Source organism: Cimex lectularius, unplaced genomic scaffold (genome assembly GCF_000648675.2).
Source record: "Cimex lectularius strain Harlan isolate CLEC.00 unplaced genomic scaffold, Clec_2.1 scaffold36, whole genome shotgun sequence".
NCBI classification, from domain to species: Eukaryota; Metazoa; Arthropoda; class Insecta; order Hemiptera; family Cimicidae; genus Cimex; species Cimex lectularius.
Window position 1 is genome coordinate 365,565 of NW_019392648.1, and position 25,435 is coordinate 390,999.

At 38.1% G+C, this 25,435-nt stretch overlaps 1 protein-coding gene across 3 annotated transcripts in view; it reads right to left on the reverse strand.

The window, feature by feature from the left end:
* LOC106668413 (solute carrier organic anion transporter family member 5A1) overlaps window positions 1-25,435 on the reverse strand; it is a 136,008-nt gene that overhangs the window by 9,293 nt on the left and 101,280 nt on the right. For all 3 annotated transcript variants that reach the window (XM_014397122.2, XM_014397123.2, XM_014397121.2), the window contains one exon: window positions 446-679. In XM_014397122.2, coding sequence (XP_014252608.1) covers window positions 446-630 — 185 coding nt within the window. In that variant the 5' untranslated portion in view covers window positions 631-679. The remainder of the gene's footprint in view (window positions 1-445; window positions 680-25,435) is intronic.

Genomic DNA, 25,435 nt, shown 5'->3' on the forward strand with positions numbered 1-25,435 from the left:
CATGAAGCTTATTTTGTCCAGTATAAGAGTTTAAATAGACATTTCATCTTACAACCCAACAGCAGGAAAAACTAAATTCACCAGGAGTACAGAAAATAAGAAAGAAAATTCCAAAGATTTTATTGTACTTGCAAACTACTTATAAGTGCCAATACTTACTTAAGTACTCATAATACTTTTTGCTTTTATCATTACTTAAAGGTCGTCTTTCGTGCAAATATTTAATAAGCTTGCTTTATGTTGTTGAAAGACATCATTTACTTTTTAATTAACCGTTGTCAACGTATTGCCCATTTGAAAATAACCGAACGGATGGATTTGTTGAACATTCAGCTTCACTCCATCTTCAGTGAGGATCTCAAAAATCGGACAGTATCTATCACCGATTCGCAGACGAACAAACACAACCAACCTTAATTAATTTAATTGGATTTTCTGTACTTACTCGACGATGCCGGAAGAGGGGTTGCGTGAATGGCACTTGACGTGTGTCGTCGGTGGTGGTTCTGCTGGTGGTATGCTCGGCCCGGCTTCTCCCTCGGAAGGCTCGCTGTACAAGCCGGTCATGGCGTACATGCTCTCCTGCCTCCGGTGGCCCCGGTGTTCGCCGCCTCCGCTGCTCGTCGCCATCGCCTCCTTCTAAACTCCTTTTTTAGAAATCACCTCCAGCAATGGTCATCTGAAAAAGGACAATTTTTATTAATTCCGAAGAAATAAGTTTTCAAAAAAATAATGGGGGCCACATTCAAGGCATGAAGTATTCATATTTTAATTAAAGTTTTTAGTTGAGATAAAAAGGTCAGTGTCACGAGCGGGATTCGAACCCACGACCTTCGGCTAAATACGCCGTTACTCTTCCATTTGAGCTATCGTGACTTCAATTCATATTTTAATGATCAATCATTACTGTAAAGCTTATAAGCACGATTTGTTTTAAATGTGGCACGTAAGAAGGCACGTAAGAAGGCACGTAAGATGGTAACTTGATATAATTTGAGGGTTTTAAGTTTGAAGCAAATTGTACGACCTTATCAAAAGTTGCAGAAAAATTAATTCTGAGTAGAATAGGAAAGTTTCTACCACTATGCAGCTGGTTAGGGTTGTATATATGAAATTGCATAATTTCAATATGAACAAGCATGTGGGTATGTTTTTATTGACGTACAGAATTTTGCATTGGCATTTTATTGTGTCTGGCGCAGAAGGGCTAATTTATAAATAAAAAATTCCCAAAATATTTAATAAGAAATTACTTAACTAACAGGACGTGTGTTGTCTAAATATATGAACGTAAATCATCCCTAAGGGATATAACAGCTGGAGTCTCCAAGGCTCGGTTTTGGGTCCGACTCTATTTAATATTTATATAGACGACTTGTCAAAACTCAAGACAAATTCTGCGCTGGCTTTATTGCCGATGAAACGGCCTTTATAAGGGTCGATGAAATAAGTGATGAGTTAACAAAATCCTTAAAATCTTTGTAAATACTCGTTAAAATGGCGAATCAATCCTAATAACGACAAAACTTAAGCAATTTTATTTACTCGTCGTAGGTCCTATATTAAGATCTTTAATTCCCTTATACCATGGGTGAAGACTATTAAACACGTTGGGGTGCACTTAAACTCAAATTAAATTTCCGATACCATGTTGAAAAACTATGTACAAAATTGGGTGACCTCAGAGGATCTGACTTGTAGAAGAAGGGCCATCCTTACGCGATTGAGGATAGGCCACGCTAGGTTGACACACGGACTCTGACTTTTGGCCAAAGCCAGCGTACGAGTTCGGCATGTAGAAAAAGGTTGCTCGATGTGCCCAACCTAACTGAAGAGTGCAATACTTTGGCTCCATATAGAGAGCGAGTAGAAATGCAACCCTATTTGAGAATCGAGCTTGAGCAGGGAAGCGAATCTTTGGGTCCCCTTGTCCCGATTCATGGAGGTTGTTTTAGTTTATACAGTTCTTAAAGTGTTATGTACGTAGTGTGTTTGGAGTGAATGTATTTATTAGCGTGAATGTGTAGTATAAGAGGGTCGAGTACCCCATCGCCCCTCAATTAATTTAGTTGTATAATATTTGTAGAGGATGATGAATGAATATCGAGTACTTCCTCACTCACCCCAATTGAATGAATGACATGCACATAGGAGAGAATGTATTTAAGAATGAGTGTGAGTGTGAATGGGGTTAGAACTGCATCCATTGGGTGCTGAATGCTAGCTGTTGACAAAATCCGGAGCACAACAAAGTGGCTGGACGGATAAAACCGAGTTCTGCCCAGAGTGCCAATACCCAGGATGGGTGATTCTAGGGGCATTTTATTGCAAATAGCAAAAACTGGAATTGCCGGTTTACTTCGAGAAGCGATATGCTCAACTCAGTACATGTGTTATGTACGTACACGCATGTGCGCATTTGAGCTTATGTGGAGTCTAGTTCATCCTCCAGTATAAATCCCAGCTCAAACCATTACACCACCTTCTTCAAACTGCACTGAAGGTAGCACTGAGGCATTGTACGCATCTCCAGTTCTCGGTAGACTCTTCCGCGCCTGCTATCCTATACAAACAGAAACGAGACCCATCAGTAAACGCAACAGCATTCCAATTGGTGTTCTCTTCTAGGCTGCACTGTATTCTCCTGAGTTGCTGGTGGGGCTGTTACGAATTACGAATCGATTGTGTTGTTAAAGGCCTTGCCAAAACATCTTGTACTTCATTTAGGATCTGGCGGGGGGGGGGGTTCAAAAGGGTTCCGTTTTGCAGCAATGGCAATATTTCTGTCCTCCCTTAGTGTCGTAATACACCGAGATCCACTACCAGGCTTCCTATTGGCACTTCCAGTCTCTCGGAACTGGGCTAAAGATCGCGCCCTGAAAAACGCCAACTGTCTCTGGGATATCAACTTGCCAGTGACCTCGATGACTCATTCTCACAAAATATTGAGAACATGTGGTTCAAGATGATGTCTTCTGTCCATGGTTAAAGATAATATAACTGGAATAAAATGGAGAAAAGACGAGAAAAGGAGTTTGTTTACAAAATGAGAAATCTCTATATTTACTATTCTTAAGTAAATCCATTATTCAAAATGAGGATTAACCATTTTTTTTGTATTTTCTATTTTGTTCCAATTAACAAGAATAAATCGGTTAATTTAATTAAAATTAATAGAATAAGAATAAATTACAAATATTCCTATTCATTTTTGAGATTTGTTATGTTCGACAAGTAGGATTAATTAGGGGCGTCGGTGGCCGCAAGGTTTAGTCTTTGATACGGCGCTCATCACTGTAAGGTAAAGGTCCCGGGTTCGAATCCAGCGGCCCTGCATTCGAATCCNATATATACATTTGTTGCCAAGAATCAAATAGATAACATGACATTTGAGAAATGGCAAAAGGGAGGAAAAATTCAAAAGGTAGGGTTGAGATGGGAAGTTAGTGTCCGAGTGGATCGAGGTCACGATAGCTCAAGTGGTAGAGCGGAGGCGTATCAAGCCGAAGATCGTGGTTCGAATCCCGCTCGTGACACTGACTTTTTTATCTCAACTTAAAACCTTAATCGGTTAATTAATCCTTAATTAATTGAAAGATATTAATTGGTCAAGCGGACCACGAAAACTAGTGGAATTAAATATAAACACAAAAAACTGGAACAGATAAGGTTTGTCATTGATTTGCGATTTGTTAATCTCATTCTAGTCACACCATCTCTTATCTATTTATTTATTACTTACTTATACGTATTATTGATTACTTATTTATTAATTTGCTAGTTATTTTATGGTAAATGTAATTGTAGTTGTTACTCTTTGTACTTGATGTTTCTATTTAGTTTGTTAATTAGATAATTCTTGAATCTCATTGTACGCTGAGAACAACCACCATAACAGTAATAAGTAAAGTAATTTTATTATATACATAAATGTGACGCAGAAAACGAACAGAACTAAGAGATAGTTGGAATAAGCTTAAAGTTAAACAGCGACCTGTGCGCGCTTGAATAAAAACAATCTGAATTACTATCTTGTCGTTTTATAAGATCTAATTGTAATATTTTTAAGGTTTAGGAGAATAGTTTGTAAAAAATGACATAAATTTTGCTAAATCATCAATAGTTTGTACGAAACTTACCGGCAGAAGCCCAAAAATTGTATTTTGATAAATCTAAACCTGGGATTTTCCATTGGCCGAACTCCTACCCTTTGTGTAGTACAGTCACGGTAATGCTAGGGGTGCTTTTTAAGGGATAAAGATTGATTAATGGTAAAAGGCAAGGGTAAAATTAATAACCCCCTGAGAGAAGGGCGGGAACAATGGAAGAGTTTTGATACGAATTTATGATCCTTTTGAGAAAAATCAACGATCAACTTCAGAATTTCGTAAACAATATCAACAATTCACTATTTTTCGAGGTCCGCTTGACCAATTAATATCATTCAATTAATTAAGGTTTTAAGTTGAGATAAAAAAAGGTCACGATAGCTCCAGTGGTAGAGTAGCGGCGTATCAAGCCGAAGATCGTGGGTTCGAATCCCGCTCATGACACTGACTTTTTTATCTCAACTTAAAACCTAAATTAATTGAGTAATATCTACAATTGTAAATAACACAAAAACTTGAATGAAAGAAAAGGTTTTCACGATAAATATGTGCATCCAGTGGCCATTTTATTGTTGAATGAGAGTACAGTAATATTATTTACTATTTCCACCATACAGTGAACTTGATATTAAAAGTTACAATATAGTTAGAATAGTTTAAAATATCCTTAAACACGTTAAACAAATAGGCAATGGTGTTCTTGGAAAATATGTTTAATATTTAATAAACATTAAAGAATGTAAACAAATTTTTTATGTAGAGAATAACTTTTGCTTAATTTTAACAATTCATAAAAGCGGTTTAGAAATGATAAGTAAATATATCATTTAGTGCTGTTGTAACTTGAGGTCGACAACCTAGTCAATTTATTCTCCGCGTTGACCTTTGTCGCGTAAACCGTTGAATATAAATGACCACAGTGTCATGGTGTCGTTCGGACGAAATCGACCCGTTTTCTGTACAAAAAACTTGTACATGAAAACGAATTATTTTGTTCCGATTGCTTTCAGAGGTGAATTATTTTCAAAATACGTATCACGGAGTTGATCGTGCTTGATCGTTTGATTCCCACGGAATTTCGATAAGGTTGTGGCGTTCCAACAAAACGTTTAACCACAATGACAAAAGAAGGTATCTTCGTCGATGAAACTCTTTCGTACTGATTTACCTACAATATTTATATCTGGTCCTGGACCAAACCGGCGAGGATGAGCAGGCCAGGGTGGTCGGAAACGGCCAAACTACAGCCATCAGCCTGCAAACTTCGGGGAGAAACCTCAAAATATTTCTGTGTACAAATTCCGTGAAGTGCTTTAGGAGAAATGAATTGTGAGGTTTCTTGTAAGGATCAACGGGGTGAAGGACCTGAAAGTGTTAGTCTCGCCTTTTTGGCCTGTCAGAAGCGGTTCACAATTTAACCGTCTTCGTGGGTGGGGGATACGTTTTTCTGCGATTGAGTGTGTGTGTGTCTCTGAGAGAGAGAGGGGAGAGAGAGAGAGAGAGAGAGAGAGAGAGAGAGAGAGAGAGAGAGAGAGAGAGAGAGAGAGAGAGAGAGAGAGAGAAAGAGAAAGAAAGGAAGAGAGCGAAAGAGAGAATGGGAGGGAGAGAGAGAGAACGAGAGTGTGTGAGGGAGGGAGAGAGATAAAGACAAAGAGAAGAGAGAGAAGAGAGGGAAAGAGGGAGAGAGAAAAAGAGAGAGAAGAGTGAGAAAGAGGGAGAGAGAGAAAAAGCGAGAGAGAAAGAGGGAGAGAGGGAGAGGGGGAGAGAGAGAGAGAAAAAAGAGAAAGAGACGAGAGAGAGAAAGAGAGAGAGAGAAGAGAGAGAAAGAGGAAGAGAGAGAAAGAGGAAGAGAGAGAGAAGAGAGAGAAAGAAAGAGAGAGAAGAGAGAGAAAGAGAAAGAGGGAGAGGGAGAGAGAGAAAGAGAGAAAGTGTGTACAAATCTCGTTCATCAAATTTCGGTTTTAAGTGTCAGATATATGGACTTAGGACGTAGGACTGTATGGATGTATGATTCTGCTTTGTGCTCCCCAGTCACTGCAGCCTTCTGGCTTATTGTACCGTAGGTCTGGAAGAAACGAACAAGTTCGATTTTTATCTAGCAAGCTTCCGACCTATTTTAATTACGATTTTAAAAATCATCATCTGGATAAAACAATGTTAAAGATGGCGACAAATCAATTTTTAATAGACGGTTTCAAACGAAGATCGACTCAGACGCACAATGGCCAAGATTGAAACCTTGTTTTGCCCTGATGATGACCTTAAAATAAGATCGAATGCTTGACAGAAAAAAAAACTGAATTTGTTTTTCCATCCAGTTCGCACTTTCACAAAGATCTAGTTTATACTTTATCAAAGTTCAGTTAGTTTCAAGAATAGCCATTCTCTTGTAAAACAATTAAACTTCTTATTTGCGTTTACAACACAACAAAACAACAATGATTTTAATTATATCAATATGAAATCAGAACACTCAACAAACATGTGATATTTGTTTGGGTTCCTAGTCATGTCGGCATTTCTGGAAATGAAAAAGCTGATCAACAGGCAAGAAACGCTGCAAACCATCCACAAAGAACAGATCAATTTCCTCTCCGTCCAGATGATATAGTCGGTTATGTTAAAAACATTATCAAACGAAAGTGGGCGGCAAGATGGAATGTCTGTAGAGATAGTATGAAAGAAATTAAGCCAGTTGTACATAAGTGGCCAACTGAGGAACTTGAGAGAAAAGAACTTGTGATTCTCACTAGATTGCGAATAGGTCATATCAGGCTAATCCATAATAGGCTTTTAATAGGCAACAACCTTCCAACTTGTCCTCGATGTAGGCGAAGTGGAGAACGCACCATTTTGACAGTAAAACATATTTTGGTCGACTGTCCCACTTTACAACCCTTTAGGCAAAGGCTCAACCTTTCAAGTGATTTACAGGAGTTACTGCGTCCCCAGTGTTTCTTTCGAAGAGCACTTTTCAGCTTTCTCAAATTTATTGGAATTTATAATGAGATTTAGGCCTTTTCCCAAATTGTTATACCATTGAATGCCTGCTAATGTTTGAATAAAAGTTGTGCGTGCAAGATTTCTTTTTTCAGAGGTTTTTGAGGCTGCCGGAGCGGAAAAATGAAATGGAAGAAAATACAAATTGCGGGGGAATAAACTGCAATGCCCAAAATCGCAATTTAAATAAGAAAAATAGCTCCCTCCAAAACAAAAAAAAAGAAGATAAAGATAAAGCAATGTTATTGTGTTTTGTTTCTTATTATTGTTATGTAGAATTAGTTTATGTATCATATTTGAATGGAAAAATAAAAGGATAAGGATGAGCCAATACTCATGCTGAGACTGTTGCTAGTCTGACTCCATTATTATTATTATTATTAGCCATACAAGCCTACGGGGAATTTTTAAATTATGGAACAAAATTCACAATTCTAATTAAAAAAAGAAACAGAAATAAATTTTATAATTTTATTAAATTTTATGCAATTTAAAATGGGAATTTTGTATACATTTGGCCTTCCGAATTAAGAATTTTAAAAAGAAAAATTAAAGCTTGGATGGCAATAGGATAAATAAGATTTCGAGTGAATGTTTGGAGTCAGAGCTTTATAGCACTCAGAAGAGATATAGCTAACCTAAGATAGAAGGTTTGGATGTTAGGGCGTGAAATGACCTTAGCCGTTAAAACGCCCTTAAAAATTAATAATAATAATAATAATTATATCAATAAAGAAAAGAAACAGGCCAACAAAATTATCGTATTTATAAAATCAAAATCAAGTCGTACACCTACCAGTTTCACTTATTATCGTTTCGGAGAGTGAATCGGTACTGGACAGAGGATTTTTAGTGAAGCTTTTTTTCCTTTGGGGCAGACCGCAGCGGTTACGGTGTTCACCGATTGGAAATCTTGAGTGTTTGTCAATTTTTAGGACAAGAATAGGCCTCGATTAAAAAAAAACCAAACCTGCGGCAGGTCAAGATCGAAACGATTTTCGACGACCATAGTCTTAAAAAGTAACGACAATCTCTTTTGTCGAGGAAAACTCACGTCTGGTATTTTTTCATTATTCAATAATATCTCGAGAAAAGACAATACAATACAATTTAAAACGACTTTTGGGTTGAAGCCAATTTGAAAGAAGCCGTAAGACACATATATAAAATACAAATACAAAATTAATACGTTTAGGAGTTGTTTAACCCCGCCACAAGGAAACGCTCTATTGTGTTTATGTCAATTCATTGAAATGAATGTAATTTATTAGCGTGAAAGGATAAGCACGTTTAACTCCACACCGAGGAACATTGAGTACTCTGGGATGAATGAGTGATGTCTGGAAAGTAAAAGCAAGTTATTACAGAGAATGAAGAGGGTTCAACCCCGAGGAATATATATATATATACACATAATATATTGTATACTTTGTTTATTTTAAAATTTTAAAAATAAAAGTTTACAAAAATTTAAGTTAAATGACATAAGGTAATTTTAAAATCGCTTATAGTCACAACCAGCAAATACTTTTAGTAGTTAGTGATAGATTGTAAAAGGTCAATATACTGTGTCCGTCTAAACAAACTCGTTTCGCCGGCACGTCTTCTTCAGTAAGTAACTCTGGAATGAAGCCGAACGCGATGTTTGAAACATAAAACACGAGAATCGACGGACCAAGTAAGGTGTCGGACAATTCAACAAGTCCGCATACAGGAATCGAGGACAATGTTGAATTCAGCACAGCAAATACAAAATCGACGCTCCAGGATTTAGTATGGGTTTGCAATAGGTGAAAGAACATGAAATTAAGGGGAATGAGGAAGCTGATCAATGTGCAAAAGATGCCGTGTAACTTGTGTATGGCTTAATGGTAGCCGAAAGAGTAACCCTTGAGAGGTGGGCTCAGCTATGGATCGAAACACAGGGCGGAAGCCATACAAAAATGTTTTGAAAAATGTACAGCTCACGCAAACCTATAAGTTAACACTAAGTGACCTTACCCACACTGTTTTGGAATAAAAGTAGCAACGTCTGTCGCCGTTAAGATAGTGCAGACATGAGAACATCAGAATGTATGTTTCATGAACTTCAAAGCAGAGATTAATACGAAATATTCTTGGAAATGGAGTAATATGGCAACCATAAAGGGACATGATGTCGCCATTTACGAAAGACTTCTTCGTGTTAGCTGACTCAAATTTCAACGTGATATAAGTGTAAAAAATAAATTGTAATAAATATGGCGCGGGTTGAAAATAAGCTCTCTGTCCATAGGATTAATATGGGACAGGAGTAAGAAAGAATCCATCTACTCCCGGACCAACAACCACCAACTTTAGAGTATAGGGTTGTAGCACTATAACAATTACAATTAGGTGGTAAATGGTGAGATTTCAGCTTCATGTTGTGCGGGGTGATGAACCTGTGATTTAGCCTATCCACGTTGCAATACCTTCAGGTCTGTCCCCCACTGATGAAGAATGATCGGTAACGACCAAACTATTATTTGGTATTTGCGGCAAATATCGTTTACACGTGTACTGATCCGATGGTCGTGGGTTCGAGTCCCGCTCGTGACACTAATTTTTCAAATCAATCAAAATTTCCACAATAATTATTCAGAAATCGTGAGATGCGGTCTGGTGTGATGTAGGTTTCAGAAAAACATTTTCTTTATCGTACCAACGTTTCGATCTTTATTGAGATCATCTTCAGGGCCTGGGATTTACAAACATTGTTTACATTTAACAAATACATTTAAGATGTGGAAAAATGAATTTATACAATGCAAAATATACTTTTTATATTCAATCGAAATATAAAGTATTTCTACTCACTCAAAGTGTTTGTCTTCTGTGTAATTGTGCCATTCTTGCGTGTCGTGTTGAAAGTGTCAGTGAGATTGTGCTGTTATCGATTAATTATCGATTAACGGTCACTAATCACCACGCATTTGCACAATAATTAAAGTAATTACTGTGGTTAATAGAACAAACTAAAACACAGATTAATATCTCTTTAAAGGAATTTTTCTCTCTTATTTTTTTTATGACCTGATAATGGAGTGATATAAGTCTTCAATGCAATCTGAGGTGGTGTTGCTCGATATCCTGCTATCAGCCTTCTAACTTATCGTTCAAGCAAAATGCCACATTCATACAAACTGGCCAACAAAGATATGCACCCTCGTTTCCCTAAAAAATCGAAACAAGTGACTCGACGACCTGCAAGTTTTTTTCTAATCCAAAAATGAAAAAAGTTTAAAATGCCGCATAAAAGACAATATTAAGGCTGTTTCCGACAATAGAATATATAAGAATATGTACCATCCGTAGAGCGGAAAACGAGGCCCCTGAGGTTTCTTTATGATCGGAGCTGACTACGCTGATATCATCCATCGATGAGGCAGCATTTTTTATGATAAATAAATTTCAAAAATTCAATATAAAACCAAAATAGATACAAGACCAAAATATTCAAAACAACTTAAACAAAAATAGAAACAAAAGAAAATTCTTTATTCACTAAAATTTTATTTATAAGACCAAAGAATTAATTTGAAAATTTAAAATCTTTTATACCGAAGGCTATTTAATGTAAACTTAAATTTTCCTTCAAATTTAATTTATTCGTTATAATGAACAAAGAGTAAAAATTGAAGAATCTTTTTATTACAATTTAATTCAAAATAAAATTACAATTTCTTTTTATTATTTTTTTTTTTCTAATTGAAAGAATCTTTTTATATTTTATAATAAAACCTATTTTAAAGTCTACAAAATTTATCATTTTCTTAATTTAATTCGTTTTATAAAGAAAAGTAATTTATTTTTATTTTTCTTTATAAATACAATAGTTTAATTGCAACCTCTTTCAAATTATAAATAAATAAANATTTATTTATATTAGAAGTCTGGTCACATTCACTCTCCCCAGAGTACTCCATATTCCTCGGGGCGGGGTTAAACAACCCCTTTCAATCACGCTAATAAATTACTTAAATTCACTATTCTCGTGGTCCGCTTGACCAATTCATATATTACAGTTAAATAAGGTTTTTAGTTGAGATAAAAAAAGTCAATGGCCCGAGCGGGATGCGAACCCACGATCTTCGCCTATATACGCCGCTGCTCTACCACTTGAGCAGCGGCGTATCTAGCCGAAGATCGTGGGTTCGTATCCCGCTCGTGACACTGACTTTTTTATCTCAACTAAAAACATTAATTAATTATAATAAATTAAATTCATTCCAATAAATTAATATAAACACAATTCCCGATATAATATACAGGCCATTTACTGGACCTGAGTACTCGATATTCCTCGGGGCGGGGTTAAACAACCCTTTCCTTTCACGCTAATAAATTCATTCATTCCAATAAATTAACATGAAAAAAACACCCGATACGCACATAGAAATGTAGTTATTCGTCGGGAAAGAATTCAAATAAATTTTGTATTAACATGAGGTATTTAATTAATTAGTATAAGTGATGTAGGGAGGCACATGAAAATGTTAGGCCATGGATTTTTTAAAATCAATAACCGACGTTTCATTTACTGATGCTGATAATTGAACGCAGTTAACGCAGATACGCCCATCTTAAAAGAATTGCGCTAATATTAATATTTCATATTTAACAAGTACAAGGATAAATTGTATAAGAAGTTAAATAAATTTCCTTTCCCTCACATTCCACGTCAAATAAATTGTGTCGTAAATATTGCGAATTCTCGGGCTAAACGTCGCAGCTTTTTCGCCGACATGTCAAAAGTGTTGCGGGATCCGCAATGCGACCGGGAGGAAAAGAAGAACAAAATTAATTGTTGCGCACCCCTTCTTCCAAACTAACAAACAACCGGGGATGCCTTTCACGTTTTAAGGCCTATGCACATTTAAGGGTGATAAATTACATTACAATGGAACAGTTTTGATTAACAGCCTTATTTATAATTACTCCCATTTACTACGTATAGCCTTTTCGCCGATTGATAATAAATCTTCTGCTTAGTCATTTGAATTCCAATTTTTTTTTTAAATTTCAAAATTTATTAATATTAAAAAAATATCCTTCATAATAATGAAGTACTTTAATTAATTAAGGATTAAGTACATATCCATTGTGAAATTTAAGGCGAGAGGGAGAGAAGGAGGGTGAGAGTAAGATAGAGGGGGATGGCGAGAGAGAGAGAGAGAGAGAGAGAGAGAGAGAGAGAGAGAGAGAGAGTGTGGGAGCGAGAGAGACTAAAAGATTATGTGAGGGGAGCGGCGGGAGGGTGAGTGGGTGGGAGAGAGGGAGTGAGAGAGGGAGGGAGAGAGCGAGAGCGTGGGAGAGATATAGAGAATGAGTAAGTGAGATTAAGAGAGAGAGAGAGAGAGAGAGAGAAAGAGCGAGGGAGAGCAAATAAGTGAGTGAGTGAAGAGGAGAAAAGGAAAAAGTGAGTAAGTGAGATAGATAGATGGATAGAGGGAGAGAGAGTGAGAGAGTGGGAAGTGAGATAAAGAGAGAGAGAGTAAGTTTGTGTGAGAGATGTGAGAGAGGATGTGACATAGCGAGAGTGAGAAAGAGAGGGAGAGTGAGTGTGAGAGAGAGAGAGAGTGGGTGAGTGAGTGAGATAGAGAGAGAGGAAGTGTGTAGGTTTTTCATTTTTAACACGTTGAAGATGATAGATGATAAATTATAATCATTAAATCATTAATTTTTAAAAACTGGAGTTGAGAATATTTATCATAAATTCAAAAATTTAGAGAGAGAGAGAGAGAGAGAGAGAGAGAGAGAGAGAGAGAGAGAGAGTGGGAAGTGAGATAAAGAGAGAGAGAGTGGGAAGTGAGATAAAGAGAGAGAGAGAATGAGAGTGGGAAGTGAGATAAAGAGAGAGAGTGAGAGAGAGAGAGAGAGAGAGAGAGAGAGAGAGTAAGTGTGTGTGAGAGAGAATGTGTGAGCGAGAGAGAGTGATAAAGTAAGAAAGGGTGAAAGAGAGAGAGAAAGGGAGAGACCAGGAGATTTATGTCTGTGTATACTCAATGTATAATGCACGCATTACACCCGATATATAAATAATTAAAAAATATGATCAATTAATTAATTTAATGACAGAAATAAATGGACTGCTCCTTTCAAAGTTTTTCGTCTATGAAATGTTAAGTGGTTTGTGAGTATAAACGTCACGATTATTATTACAATGTGGAACAATTGTTTAATCGATTTTTCATCGAAAGAAAGGAAACAAAAGTAATTGAAAGTGCCGAGGGCGAACATTGCGTGAGCGCTCACTTCCGAAGACTCAGTTGGGAAAGATGTTTTGACTTATAGCAAGGTTGAAGCTCGGTATCGACCCCGTTGGCCGACCTAGGTATTAGAAAACATCACCTATTTCTCAAATATTCAACAGCGGTTGACAGCTCGCCCTAATTATGCATGCTTTCCGGGAGGAGGGCGGTGTTCTTGTCACCGCACAACTATCGATCATGCGCTTTTGAAGGTCGAATATCAACCTTCGTCCATTTTTAACCGGGGAAGAAAAAAAGAAGGACTCGGACGGATTTTCGGCCCAACGGAGGGTGGTTTTGATTAAAACGATTAAAACAACGAGTGAATATATTTGCGTTGTTAATCCCAGTTGAAGAATGCCACTAGAAAAACTCTCTGACGGAAATTTGCCTCGTAATGAGGTTTATCTTTAAAAACTGGTTTAAAAAAATCTAATGCTGATAATTTTAAGGAAGACTAAATATAAATTTTATATAGCACAATGAGAGATATCAACGAGTCCTTTTGAAAAAATTTTTTTCCTTTTCATGTATTCATAACTTGTGAAAGTACGATACTCTTGCCCGACTTATAATGAATAATGAAACCTGACCTTCGACTCGCTTAATAGAAGACGATTATACTAACAATGAATGATTTATCTGACACCCCACGCACCATTTAATCATCATTAAAAGATCAATAAACTTGATAATATTAACACAATAGTTATAATTCCAGGGCAGAAACGTTATCATTACCGTTTCAATCTTGATGATTTTACATTTATAAAAAGTAAACAAACGTCAGCAGCTGATGAAAAGAGAAGAACATTAAATAAACAAATCTTTACTTTTTGGAAAAAATAGTTTTATTCTATAAACAAATATTTGCAACGTGGCGTCTTGATGTACTTTATATAACAATAACACTGTACTCGGATAGAAAATATTTCATGGGGTGAGTTTTTAGGTCGAAAAAGGGCCTAAATGACTCGACGTGATTTTGTAAAGTTGTCGAAACTAAACCCGCAGAACTGCACGGCATCGCAAGCTTAGCATAAGCGAGTCGACCTCGAGGAAAATATCGGAAGGGCAATTTAAAACCATGCAGACGTCGGTTGACTGCAAATTGGTTAACATGCAAATTCGGCCCTGGCATTTAACGTTTTCAACGAATAAACCAAATTTTCACCATGATTACTGCAGTTAATATTTAAAACTAACAGTCTGAAAAATAATCAATGTTTCACTTTAAAAACTACTCAATATTGACTAGTTCATTTAGACAAGGTTTAAATTCATGTAGTTGCCCTTAATTCTAGGGTATCGTTATCAGACAAAATGTATTTATTACAAATTTAAATTAATTTTTTTTTTTATTGGCCTTATGATCTTTGCATATTAGCCATGACGAATTCTTATATATGTTGTTCAAATTGGGGGTTATCGGGAAAAAAGGGCCAGAGGCCACGGTGGGAATCGAACCCACGACCGCGGCGTGAGAGTCTCTCATGCTAACCACTCGGCTATCGCGGTCCCCCAAATTAATTTATATATAAACATGAAAAAAATGTTTGGATCATTATGCACATTTAACTGGATGCGACCCTACGTCTTGTACTTTTGTAAAATTCATTTACATCTGTTTCGTCAATTCTCAGTCATACATGCGTAATTGAGCATATTTCTCTTTGCTTTTCGCATAAGTCTTTTATCTATAAAATACAAAAAGAAGAGCGAGAGATCTCGCTTCTAGAACTTTAAATCAGGTGGTATTTACAATTTTTGCATGTTCTTTCCTATAATGGTCAAGTTATCAACGATATTCATCTAATGTAATGGACATAAACCAAAGTTCGTTATAATAATATGACCTGAGTGAACACCAGTCATACTTAGTAGTCTTATCGTAATGTCAAATCTGTTTTTGTTCTACTTTGATTGTTTACTCGGGATATTCACAATTTGAGCTAGATGTTACCGCTTAAGTTGAGTTGACGCTGATCCGTAAAATTGTGACCTCTTCTTTTCTTATTTTAATGTTAACATGTTGCTATTCTTCACCTTGTGCTGCACAAGGCACTAGTAGAACCAAAAACTATTGTCAAAGGTACAACAGTAGAAATAATAAAAATAATCCATTATTTTTCGTGGTCCGATTGACCAAATAACTTCTTTCAATTAATTAATCTTTATGTAAGGTATTGGTTGAAACTAAAAAGTCAGTGTCACGAGCGGGATTCGAACTCACGACCTTCGGCTCAATACGCCGCTGCTCTACCACTTGAGCTATCATCTCTTCGATACCTAACATAACGATTAATTAATTGGAAGAAGTTATTTGGCCAATCGGACCACGAAATATAATGCATTTAATAAGTAAAACGAAGCATATCTTCACTAAAGCTCTCTGTGGCCATTTTATTTGTCGCCAAGAATCGAATCCTGATTAGACATTTGAAAAAATGACAAAAAGGAGGGACAACTCAAAAGGTGGGGTTGAGATGGAAAGTTGGTGTCTGAGTGTATCGAAGTCACGATAGCTCAAGTGGCAGAGTAGCGGCGTATTTAGCCGAAGGTCGTGGGTTCGAATCCCGTTCGTGACACCGACTTTTTCATTTCAACCAATACCTTACATAAAGATTAATTTATTGGAATAAAAATAATAAAAATGTGTGAGCAGAACCATCATTTTTAAAAAATGTTCTTGAAGATTTGTTACTATTGGCCTAGCTTTTATTTTCAGTGATGAACGAAGAGTATTTTTTTCCAAAATGCCAAGTCAGTCGAAAGATAAGTCTAATAGTTATTCAGATATCGTGAGATGCGGTCGGGTGTGATGTAGGTTTCAGAAAAACATTTTCTTTATCGTGCCAACGTTTCGATCTTTTATTGAGATCATCTTCAGGGCCTAAGATAAGTCTAATCAAGTTTTTAATTCAACATGCAATCTTTGATTTATGTGAAAATTGTAAAATGGCATGAGAGAAGTGCTCGTTGAATGTTTAGAAGATAGTTACGTTAAATCACAAAATCTTTGCTTTACTTAAGCAAAGACAATTATCAGAACTGATCATATAACAAGGAGTTAGAATAACTGGTTCAAGAATCCAGTGATGAACATCCTTACTGCATAGGATAGGTGGACGGACCGTAAATACTTAGTTTATGATCCCTTCCCGGGTATGATGATAGGTCAGAAATGAACAAAAGAAATGATTTGGTCCAATTTAATTAAATGATATTTAAAAATAAAATACATAACACTAAATAACCTGCTGTTCAATTTATGCCGACGATGTTTGTTAACTAAATACGTCCTAACGGCTAATAGTCTGATTACACTGCTATTAGATTCGACTTTTTTTACGAGGGTGCGCAACAGCAGAGGTCATATCAACCCTCAGGGTGCCGGTGTTTTTGAAAATGCAGGGACACTGGATTCGAACCCGGGACCTTTACCTTACAGTGATGAGCGCCGTGTCAACGCCTAAACCGTTGCGGCCACCGACTCCCCTTACATTCGACTTAACAGGTAGGTTAAGTTACCCTCAGAATGAGCGATGTTGATGAGTAGATTCTAACGGACTCATCCTTTTTCTCGATCTAACGTGACGAAGTTAACAGGGAAGTACAAAGGCCGAGAATACCCCTATTAACCTAAACGGTTTATGTTTCTGTTAGGTCAATGATAGGTAAACAATATCTAGGTTAGCCCTTTCGTATTTACTTCTAGTCGAGCTGGAAAAAATTGGTTTTGTGAGTTTGACGTTTCTCAGCACTTGTCTACTACAAAATGTCATAGAGAACTGCGACACGTTACTATCCTAGACGTTGTTGTATTAACACGCGCGATGTCTTTTCTTCGTTTTTTCGAATGGGCAATTTTGGTTTCGCCGGTTCGAAGATTATATCTAAAAGGTTCAATAAAGCGAGGTGATGACGTTAAGGAGTGTCGATGGTAGGAGTGGGACTTTACGTCTACGGCTCTGTTTACTGGCTTCATTTCCCAAGGGAGCGATCGTCCCTTCTGGAGATATTATCGACACATTTCCAAACCCGATTGAGCCATCGAACCGGCAGTCGAGAGGGACATTTTCCCTCCTCTGGGGTCAAAGGTAAAACGGCGTAAAACGAGTCGAAGCTGGGCGAAAATCGATGGACGAACGTCCTCAGAACGCGGCCCATTTCTCGTCTTGATATGTTTGCTCTGTAAGTAGGTCAGGAAGGGCAGGCAAATCGATGAGGGCACTGATGCCATCAAACCAACAGCTGCGACCTGTTCGATACACTCGTCCATCGAAATAATTGTCCCGTTTGATTCATCAAATAGTTAACGATTCCGATTCGTGTGGCAGAGTGAAGTCAAGGTCGCCCCCTTGTGGACGAAAACCATCGATCTGTTGTTTACAACACCGTTATACATGCAAACTGTTATCATGGCAAAATTATACTAGCTCTGATTAGTTTATGTGTTTATAATTTATGCAAATAATAATTACTGACGTTAATTATCACAAAAAAATTAAAAATGAATAATTATATGCAGATTAATAGACTTATCATGATCATCAGATCATTAACTTGTCATCGAACTATCTTATCTTCCCAGTATCTCTTTGTTTAGATTTGAATGTTTCCACCATGAAATGAAATAATTTCTCGTATGATAGGAAGGAACAAAGAAATCAATATAATATGTAAATCCACTAATTTCGTGGTCCGCTTGACCAATTAATATATTACAATTAATTAAGGTTTTTGGTTGAGATAAAAAAGTGAATGGCACGGGCGGGATTCGAACCCACGATCTTCGGCTAGATACGCCGGTGCTCTACCACCTGAGCTATCGTGACCTCGTGAAGGTTGAGATGGGAAGTTGGTGTCCGAGTGGATCGAGTCACGGTAGCTCAAGTGGTAGAGCAGCGGCGTATCTAGCCGAAGATCGTGGGTTCGAATCCCGCTCGTTCCATTGACTTTTTTATCTCAACCAAAAACCTTAATTAATTGTAATAATATATAAATATAACATGTCAGCTTAATTAGCGAATTAATGTTTGATAACAGAAGATAGAAAAATTATGTTTCACACCAACCAAATTGTGAAGAAGTCTTGTTATAATAAAGTCATTAATTGTAATATATTAATTGGTCAAGCGGACCACGAAATTAGTGAATTTAAGTAATTAATTAAGTTTCGGCGTAAAGCAAAAAGAAAAGCTTTCTGATGTTTAGTATTACATAGTCTAGACTTACATCCCACATGAAATATGTTGTTTATTATCATAAATATTGTTGAAACACATTAAACAAAATTAAAGAATTCCCTGTTGATTCCCAGCTAAATATTTACGATCTACAAGAAACACTTGTTAATTATCCATTTTTATAACGGTGTAAATTTTATTTACGAACGTAGGAGTTTCGTTTTAAAAGTATCAGCTTATCCCTTTATGGACCAATGTTGAATTAGAGCAAGACGAAGTTTAGAAATTTGGTTAAAAAGTTAGCGGAAAACCCCGTAAGTTTAGATTGGCGCCAAATAAATCAGTGTAACCAATAAACGGACAGAAACTGAGCACGAACAACACTTCGTCCGCCCTAAACTCACGGGAATTCCGGCTAACCTTAAAAAATCCTAAAGTTGGCATTGATCTGAAGCAACTTTAGGGAAGAAAAGGTTAAATTATAAACTGTGCATGTTTTATGTTTAGCAAATATACAATCGATATGAGTGGTGATAGAAAATTTCAAGATGGAGATTTTTTTATTGGCGTAAAAAGTCAGTGCTGCCAATACACGGGTAACACCATAGCAGGAAAAACACTGCGTCGCCCGCCCTAAACTCTTGGGAATTCCTGCTATTCTTAAACCAAATTTCTAATGTTGTCATTGCATTGAAGCAGCTTTGTGTTGGTCACCATTTGAAAATACTTTTGTATGATTTTTACAAGGCCATTTTGCTGTCCAAGCAACATGACATATTAGTGAGCTTTTTGTGAAGATACTCCTAATAAGAGAACTATTTTTCGTTGGTTTGGAAAGTTTTCTTTGAAAGATACAACGTTCAAAAACGAACCGCGCGGGAGACCTTCAACAAGACTTCTAAAGAAAAATATGTTGTAGAAAAATCAAACGTTTTCCAAATCTGGTGTAGAATACTCAGTCTTGACGAAAATGTGGATAATAATTTTTGTATTAGATATTTTCTTTTTTTACTTCCAGTTGGAGACAGTCTTCTTTTCAAGTGAAACAACCAAATACAACGAGATAATAATTTAAATTAAATTCACTGGTTTTAGTGGTCCGCTTGACCAATATTTCACTTAATTAAGGTTTTTAGTTGAGATAAAAAAGTCAGTGTCAGGAGCGGGATTCGAACCCACGATGTTCGGCTAGATACGCCGCTGCTCGACCACTTGAGCTATCCTAACCTCGATACACTCGGACATTTGTCGCCGAGAATCAAATAGATCACACGACATTTGAAAAATGGCAAAAAGGAGGGACAATTCAAAGAAAGGTGGGGTTGAGATGGGAAGTTAGTGTCAGAGTGGATCGAAGTCACGATAGCTCAAGTGGTAGAGCAGCGGCGTATCGTGGGTTCGAATCCCACTCATGACACTGACTTTTTATCTCAAGGAAAAACCTTAATTAACTGAAATAATAGAAATTTTCAATTCTTTGTTCATATGTTCACTTACTATTATATAACTTGATAACTGCAATAAGAAATTCGTGCAGAGCAAACAAACGTCCCTAATCAGGCAAATTGCTAGTGAAAAATATAGAAGAACCGAGTCAGTTATCAGCATACCCGATCATCAAGATTCAGTAATAATTTATCATTACATCATTTTATCATTTTTTCCCCAGTTACCTCGATGCCCTGTTAGCCCACTCAATAAACGTCGAATGAAACAAAAAACGATGAATCTTTCGTTCCGTTCCGCATTGTGATATAATTGTATGGTCATGCTGAACCGACATTGCGTCATTTATTGGGTGACTATATAATTATATAGTCCTTGTAACTATCGCCCTTTGACAGCCCGACCTGCTGTATTTGCAATGCGCGTTCATGGCACTGACAGAGCACGCTGTCGTTTATTCATAAGACAGTTGCAGTAACTAGTCACGATGTCAATTATCGTTAAGTTTAGGTTTTTATATGTTATTTTAAATTCATTCGTTTATTTTTTTAACTAATGAGTTTCGAACACTGACAAAACGAATGTTCGATTCTACAGACTATTGTATTTTATGAGATCCGCAATACGGAAACGTACAGCGGTTCGTGTTTATTGTATTTGAATTACTCAATGCGAATTTAAGAAGAAAGAAAGATTAGACAGTTCACGCTATGCTGGGCGGTTTGCACGTGAACTGCTGAATATCGATCAAACTGCTGACAATTTTTTTTTGTTCAATAACATCGTACAAAAACAAACCGTACAATATCCTGGCTAAAAAAAGGACAACCGCGCTATTCGCAAAATTCGGTGGAATTTAAACATACTTGTAAATTTGTAAACGAACTTCCAAAATACCACTGACTGGCTTTGTGAAAAAGTACCGTTTGTCATAAAGAAATTTCATAGTAAACATAAGTTCCTATGTACGGTGTTTTCACATAATTGTATTTTGTGCTTGTTGTTAACTATTCTTCTTAATGAAACAGACTGTACAAAAATTGGAGGAAAATAAAAATAATAAAGTGAATTTTGGTATCATACTAACACGTGTTGAAACTAATCAACAAAGCTGTCATTAATCGTCAGCAGCCAAATATCAAACAGGCCGTTAAATAAGATAACACGAAATAGACGGAAAATGTTAATCTATTCATCTTGGCAAACGGAACCGCTGAAATGGGAAATAAAGAGATATTCAACAATTTTATCTTCACAGGAAAACAGCGATAGGACTAAAGGTGTAGGTTGCGATAACCACCTTATTTTAACAATGACGGCCGCTCACGACGGAGATTCCGAGCTTATCGCTCTAAACAAATTCCGATTCTAAAACCCGGGAAATTTACTTTCGACAACAGAATTCATGCTGGAAGCCGTGAATAAAAATCCTCAAATATGCCACATAATATGCACTAAAAGCCCTTAAATATGCCATATAGTTTGATCTAAAATTATTAAAAAAATACGCAGGATGAATATCAGAGACATCACCCGACTGACAACTTTTCGTTTAATCTAGACTTTTTTTGGTCTAGCACATATACAATTTGTAAGGAAACAACATATAACTTCCACTCTTACAAAATAATCGTAAAATTTTAAATATTATACAGAATACAAGTCTAAAGTGATCTGAGTTCGACGATGCTAGAGGCAGTGACGTGAGGGACATCATTAGCGCATCACCATTAATTCCCCTAAGTACCTGCGGTGCTACTATCAATCTTATCAACGGAAGACTAAGCGCGATTGACTTGTTGGTAGTGTCACCGTCCCTTTGGGCGCTAAATAAAGTGTAGCCCGGAGGACGAGGAAAACTTCTCTAAACCACAAGCAATATTCGTGTCGGCCTCGAGTCGGCATGGGCGGCGGGTGCCTTATCGGAGGCACACGAGGGTTAGGGTACCAGATCCTCTCTGCATAGATGGGGGGAGGGTGCATATAACCATCTGAACTACGGGGTAATAGAAATGTTCCAAAATTCAGCCCCTGTTACACTGGGAATGGATTCGTAGTGGTACGTGGTGACGCCCCTGGAGGAAACTTAGAGAAGAGGCTGTCTTCTACCTGTGACCTTCGCACGAAACTTGCGTATGATCATCGTTATACACCCGGCCTCACGGGATACGGCGGATCGGACGGCAGCGTATAAGCATTGAGGACGCTATGATTATGCTGGAAAGTTCCTCGAATGCGTGATTAGTGGCGGATGGGAACGGGTAGTGAATCGGTTGCTCCTACTCAACTCTGCTTTGCACGTAGGTGTAGGCTGAGCTCAATTGGAAGCTTTTACCGTAGGCGGTACTCCTCTAGGGGGGTGGTTAGCAATTCCTCTTTAAACGAAACCGCGGCCGGAGCGGATCCGGTAGTTTCTACGCTAAAGAAGTCTCAATTCGGGGAAATAGAGTCGCCTTCTCAATGTAGAGAGTGCGCGAAGACCAGGCTGATGTATTTCGGCTTAGGTAGCCCTTTGCGTGCGGCTCTGATGCTTAATGCAGGCGCGACCACTCGGAATGGGCAAGCGGGGAGCGAGGTTGTCTTGGCCCCTCAGGGCTGAGCTGCCTCTACACAAATGCTGCGGCAGTAACACACTTCTGTCGTATGTGGAGGTGCGTCAGGTCTCATCTTGAGAACCAAAACGTCCGATAAGGCCCTATAGGCTAGGTGCGGACGTTAACGATCTTCATTGTCCTTTTAAGGACGACCGAGTATACGGGAAAGCAATGTCACCGACCCTGGTAACTCAATTGAAATGGAATTCATTGGAAGACTTGAGTGTCCAGTTTTCGATTTTCTCAAGGGGTTCATTCTCGACAGCTGTCTACCACACTCCTGCTAAATGCGATCTGAAACATGCGTACAACATGCGTAGCTGTCCTCCGCGCCGAAGTCGGTACCCGAACTCAGTGGGAATGTGGACCTCGATCTCAACGAGAAAGAGATTATTCGCCGCGCGAGCGAGTTGGTCCCGAGCTACTTTCGTTTCCCACTGGGGTCGCAATGCCAATTAACATTGAGGTTTTTTAACGTGCGGACCTAGCCGTCAGGCCTTATCACACGTTTAGATTCTCAAGTTAGGAGCGAATCACCACTAAGCCTCTGCGAGTCCTGACCCAATAAAGCTGGGCTTGAACCTGGAACGAAAAAAAGCTGCCCCGCAGTTCAGATGGTTATTTGATGGTATATTTAGACGGGATGTGGTACCCTAACCCCCGTGTGCCGCTGATGGAGCACCCGCCGTTGAGGATGCTTAAGGCGATCATGCGCGCCGGGAAACTCGTGCAGCTTGTGCTTTAGAGAGTTCGGCACGTTCTCGAGGCTACACCATTGTTTTGTGCCTGGAAACCCCCCTTGCAACCAAGGGTTGGGAAGGGTCTCTTGGAGTCTCCTAGAAGCACCCACTGCACAGTCCCAGGATTTGGATTGAGAAAAAAGTCAAAATTTTGCGAGATGCGCTCGCTCTCACACACATCCTACCTACTCGTAAAAACTCGGCAAGAATGATCCAGATACTACACCCAGGGTACTATTGTGGAGTATACCTATGGCCGATTACACGCGGAGTAGAAGCGGGCATTCCGACGCTTCAGAAGGCACTCGCCGAAGAAAAACTTTATAAGCTTCAAAGCAGGGACAAAATGAGACGTGCTATAACAGAACAACACAGGAACTACATGGAGAAATATGCGTCTGATAAGACCTGCCACACCCCTATCCGGGAGGTCTGGAACAAGGTCAGGTCCGTTACAAAACACTGAGAGATGGCCTGCTGAGGATATGAAACGCAAGGAATGGATCGTGCTCACCCTTTGAGGATAGACCATACTCGATTGACACACGGACACCTGTTTTTGGGAGACCCTGAGATGGTTGTAAAAGTTGCTCAGTGAGTTATACTTGGTGAGAGTGTCGCGCCTTGGCCCCTTACAGGGAGCAAGTAGGAATGGTACGATATAAAGACAGTCCTTGGGAATGACAGCGGGTTGTTGGCTACCCTGTTCCGATTTTTAAGGGAAACGGGGGTGTTTGTTAGTTTGGATATATAGCTGTTTGTTTGTGTATATAGTCGTGTGTTCGTGCGTTGGCCGAAAGCGGAATATGGAGTGTGTTGGAGGCTGGTTCTATCCTATGGGCAAAAATTAATTCAACTATATTTTCAGGGACAAATAACCGCGTAACGATATTTGTCCTGAAGAAATAATGGATAAAACCGCTATGGTGTCGGGTTAGAAGAAACCAATACCCGAGGTCGGGAAAAATGACAAAACAGTTGCCATTCAAAACTTTTTCGAGACCGGCTCAGTTTCCTGCCAACGACACAAAGTTAGGAGCGAGAACTACAGCATGGAAACGAGAAAAAACACTTGTCGTCTGACAACTTCGCATGTCACGATTGTTCGACTTTAAAACACATGAAATATTTATACAGTTTTGCGTGTCTATGCCATTAAATTAGCTGAGTTGCAAAGAACGCGTGACAATTGTGACAACTGATTTTTGCGAGTGCTCGACGTTCGTCAGATTTGGGTGGCAAAAGTAAAATAGGTAATCATAGCTGCATTTGCCTCATGTAAAATCAAAAACTGCATAAGGAAATTGCATGGAAAAATTAGAGAAGAAAATAGAAATGAAGACAAAGAGGTCCTTGACCAGTTTCAGCATGTTAAGAATTGTTCTTGGAGATTAAAAAGGGATTTAGAGGGATATTGATGAATTTCTGTAGCAAGCTGTAAAATTAAATCAGAAGTACTTGCATATTTGCGGGTAAGGACGAATTGGACTCCTTCTTCAACCCCAGCAATCCGAGTGTGGGTAGTCTTAGTGCGTTTCTAACGTCTCTACTTCAAATTTCAATGGAACAGTTTATTGAAGACATACGGATTACATGAGTTGTAATGAATATTGTTATACGATGAAAAGTGAAGCTTAGAGAGAAGTACCACTGGCACTCTCAACACGACACGCAAGAATGGCACAATTACGAATAAAACAAACACTTTGAGCCCTGAAGATGATCTCAATAAAGATCGAAACGTTGGCACGATAAAGAAAATGTTTTTCTGAAACCTACATCACATCAGACCGTATCTCACGATTTCCAGATAATAATTTCTAACTATGGCCGTTAACGAATCATTTTGGGATAATAAATTAAAAAGACCCTTTTAGCAAATAGGTAATGAGTTAGGTGCGTTGCATTGTTTCTAGGTTGATGTTGTCATTAAACAGGAAAGAGACACCATATGACAAGGTATGACACATTTAGAGTTATTTAAATTTAAAGGTCGAGGTTGTTCTTGGCGTTGGACAGAGTTCGAGGACTTGGAATGGCCTCGTCGAATTCCCGTTCTGAAACAAGCCGACGAGTAGCAACTGT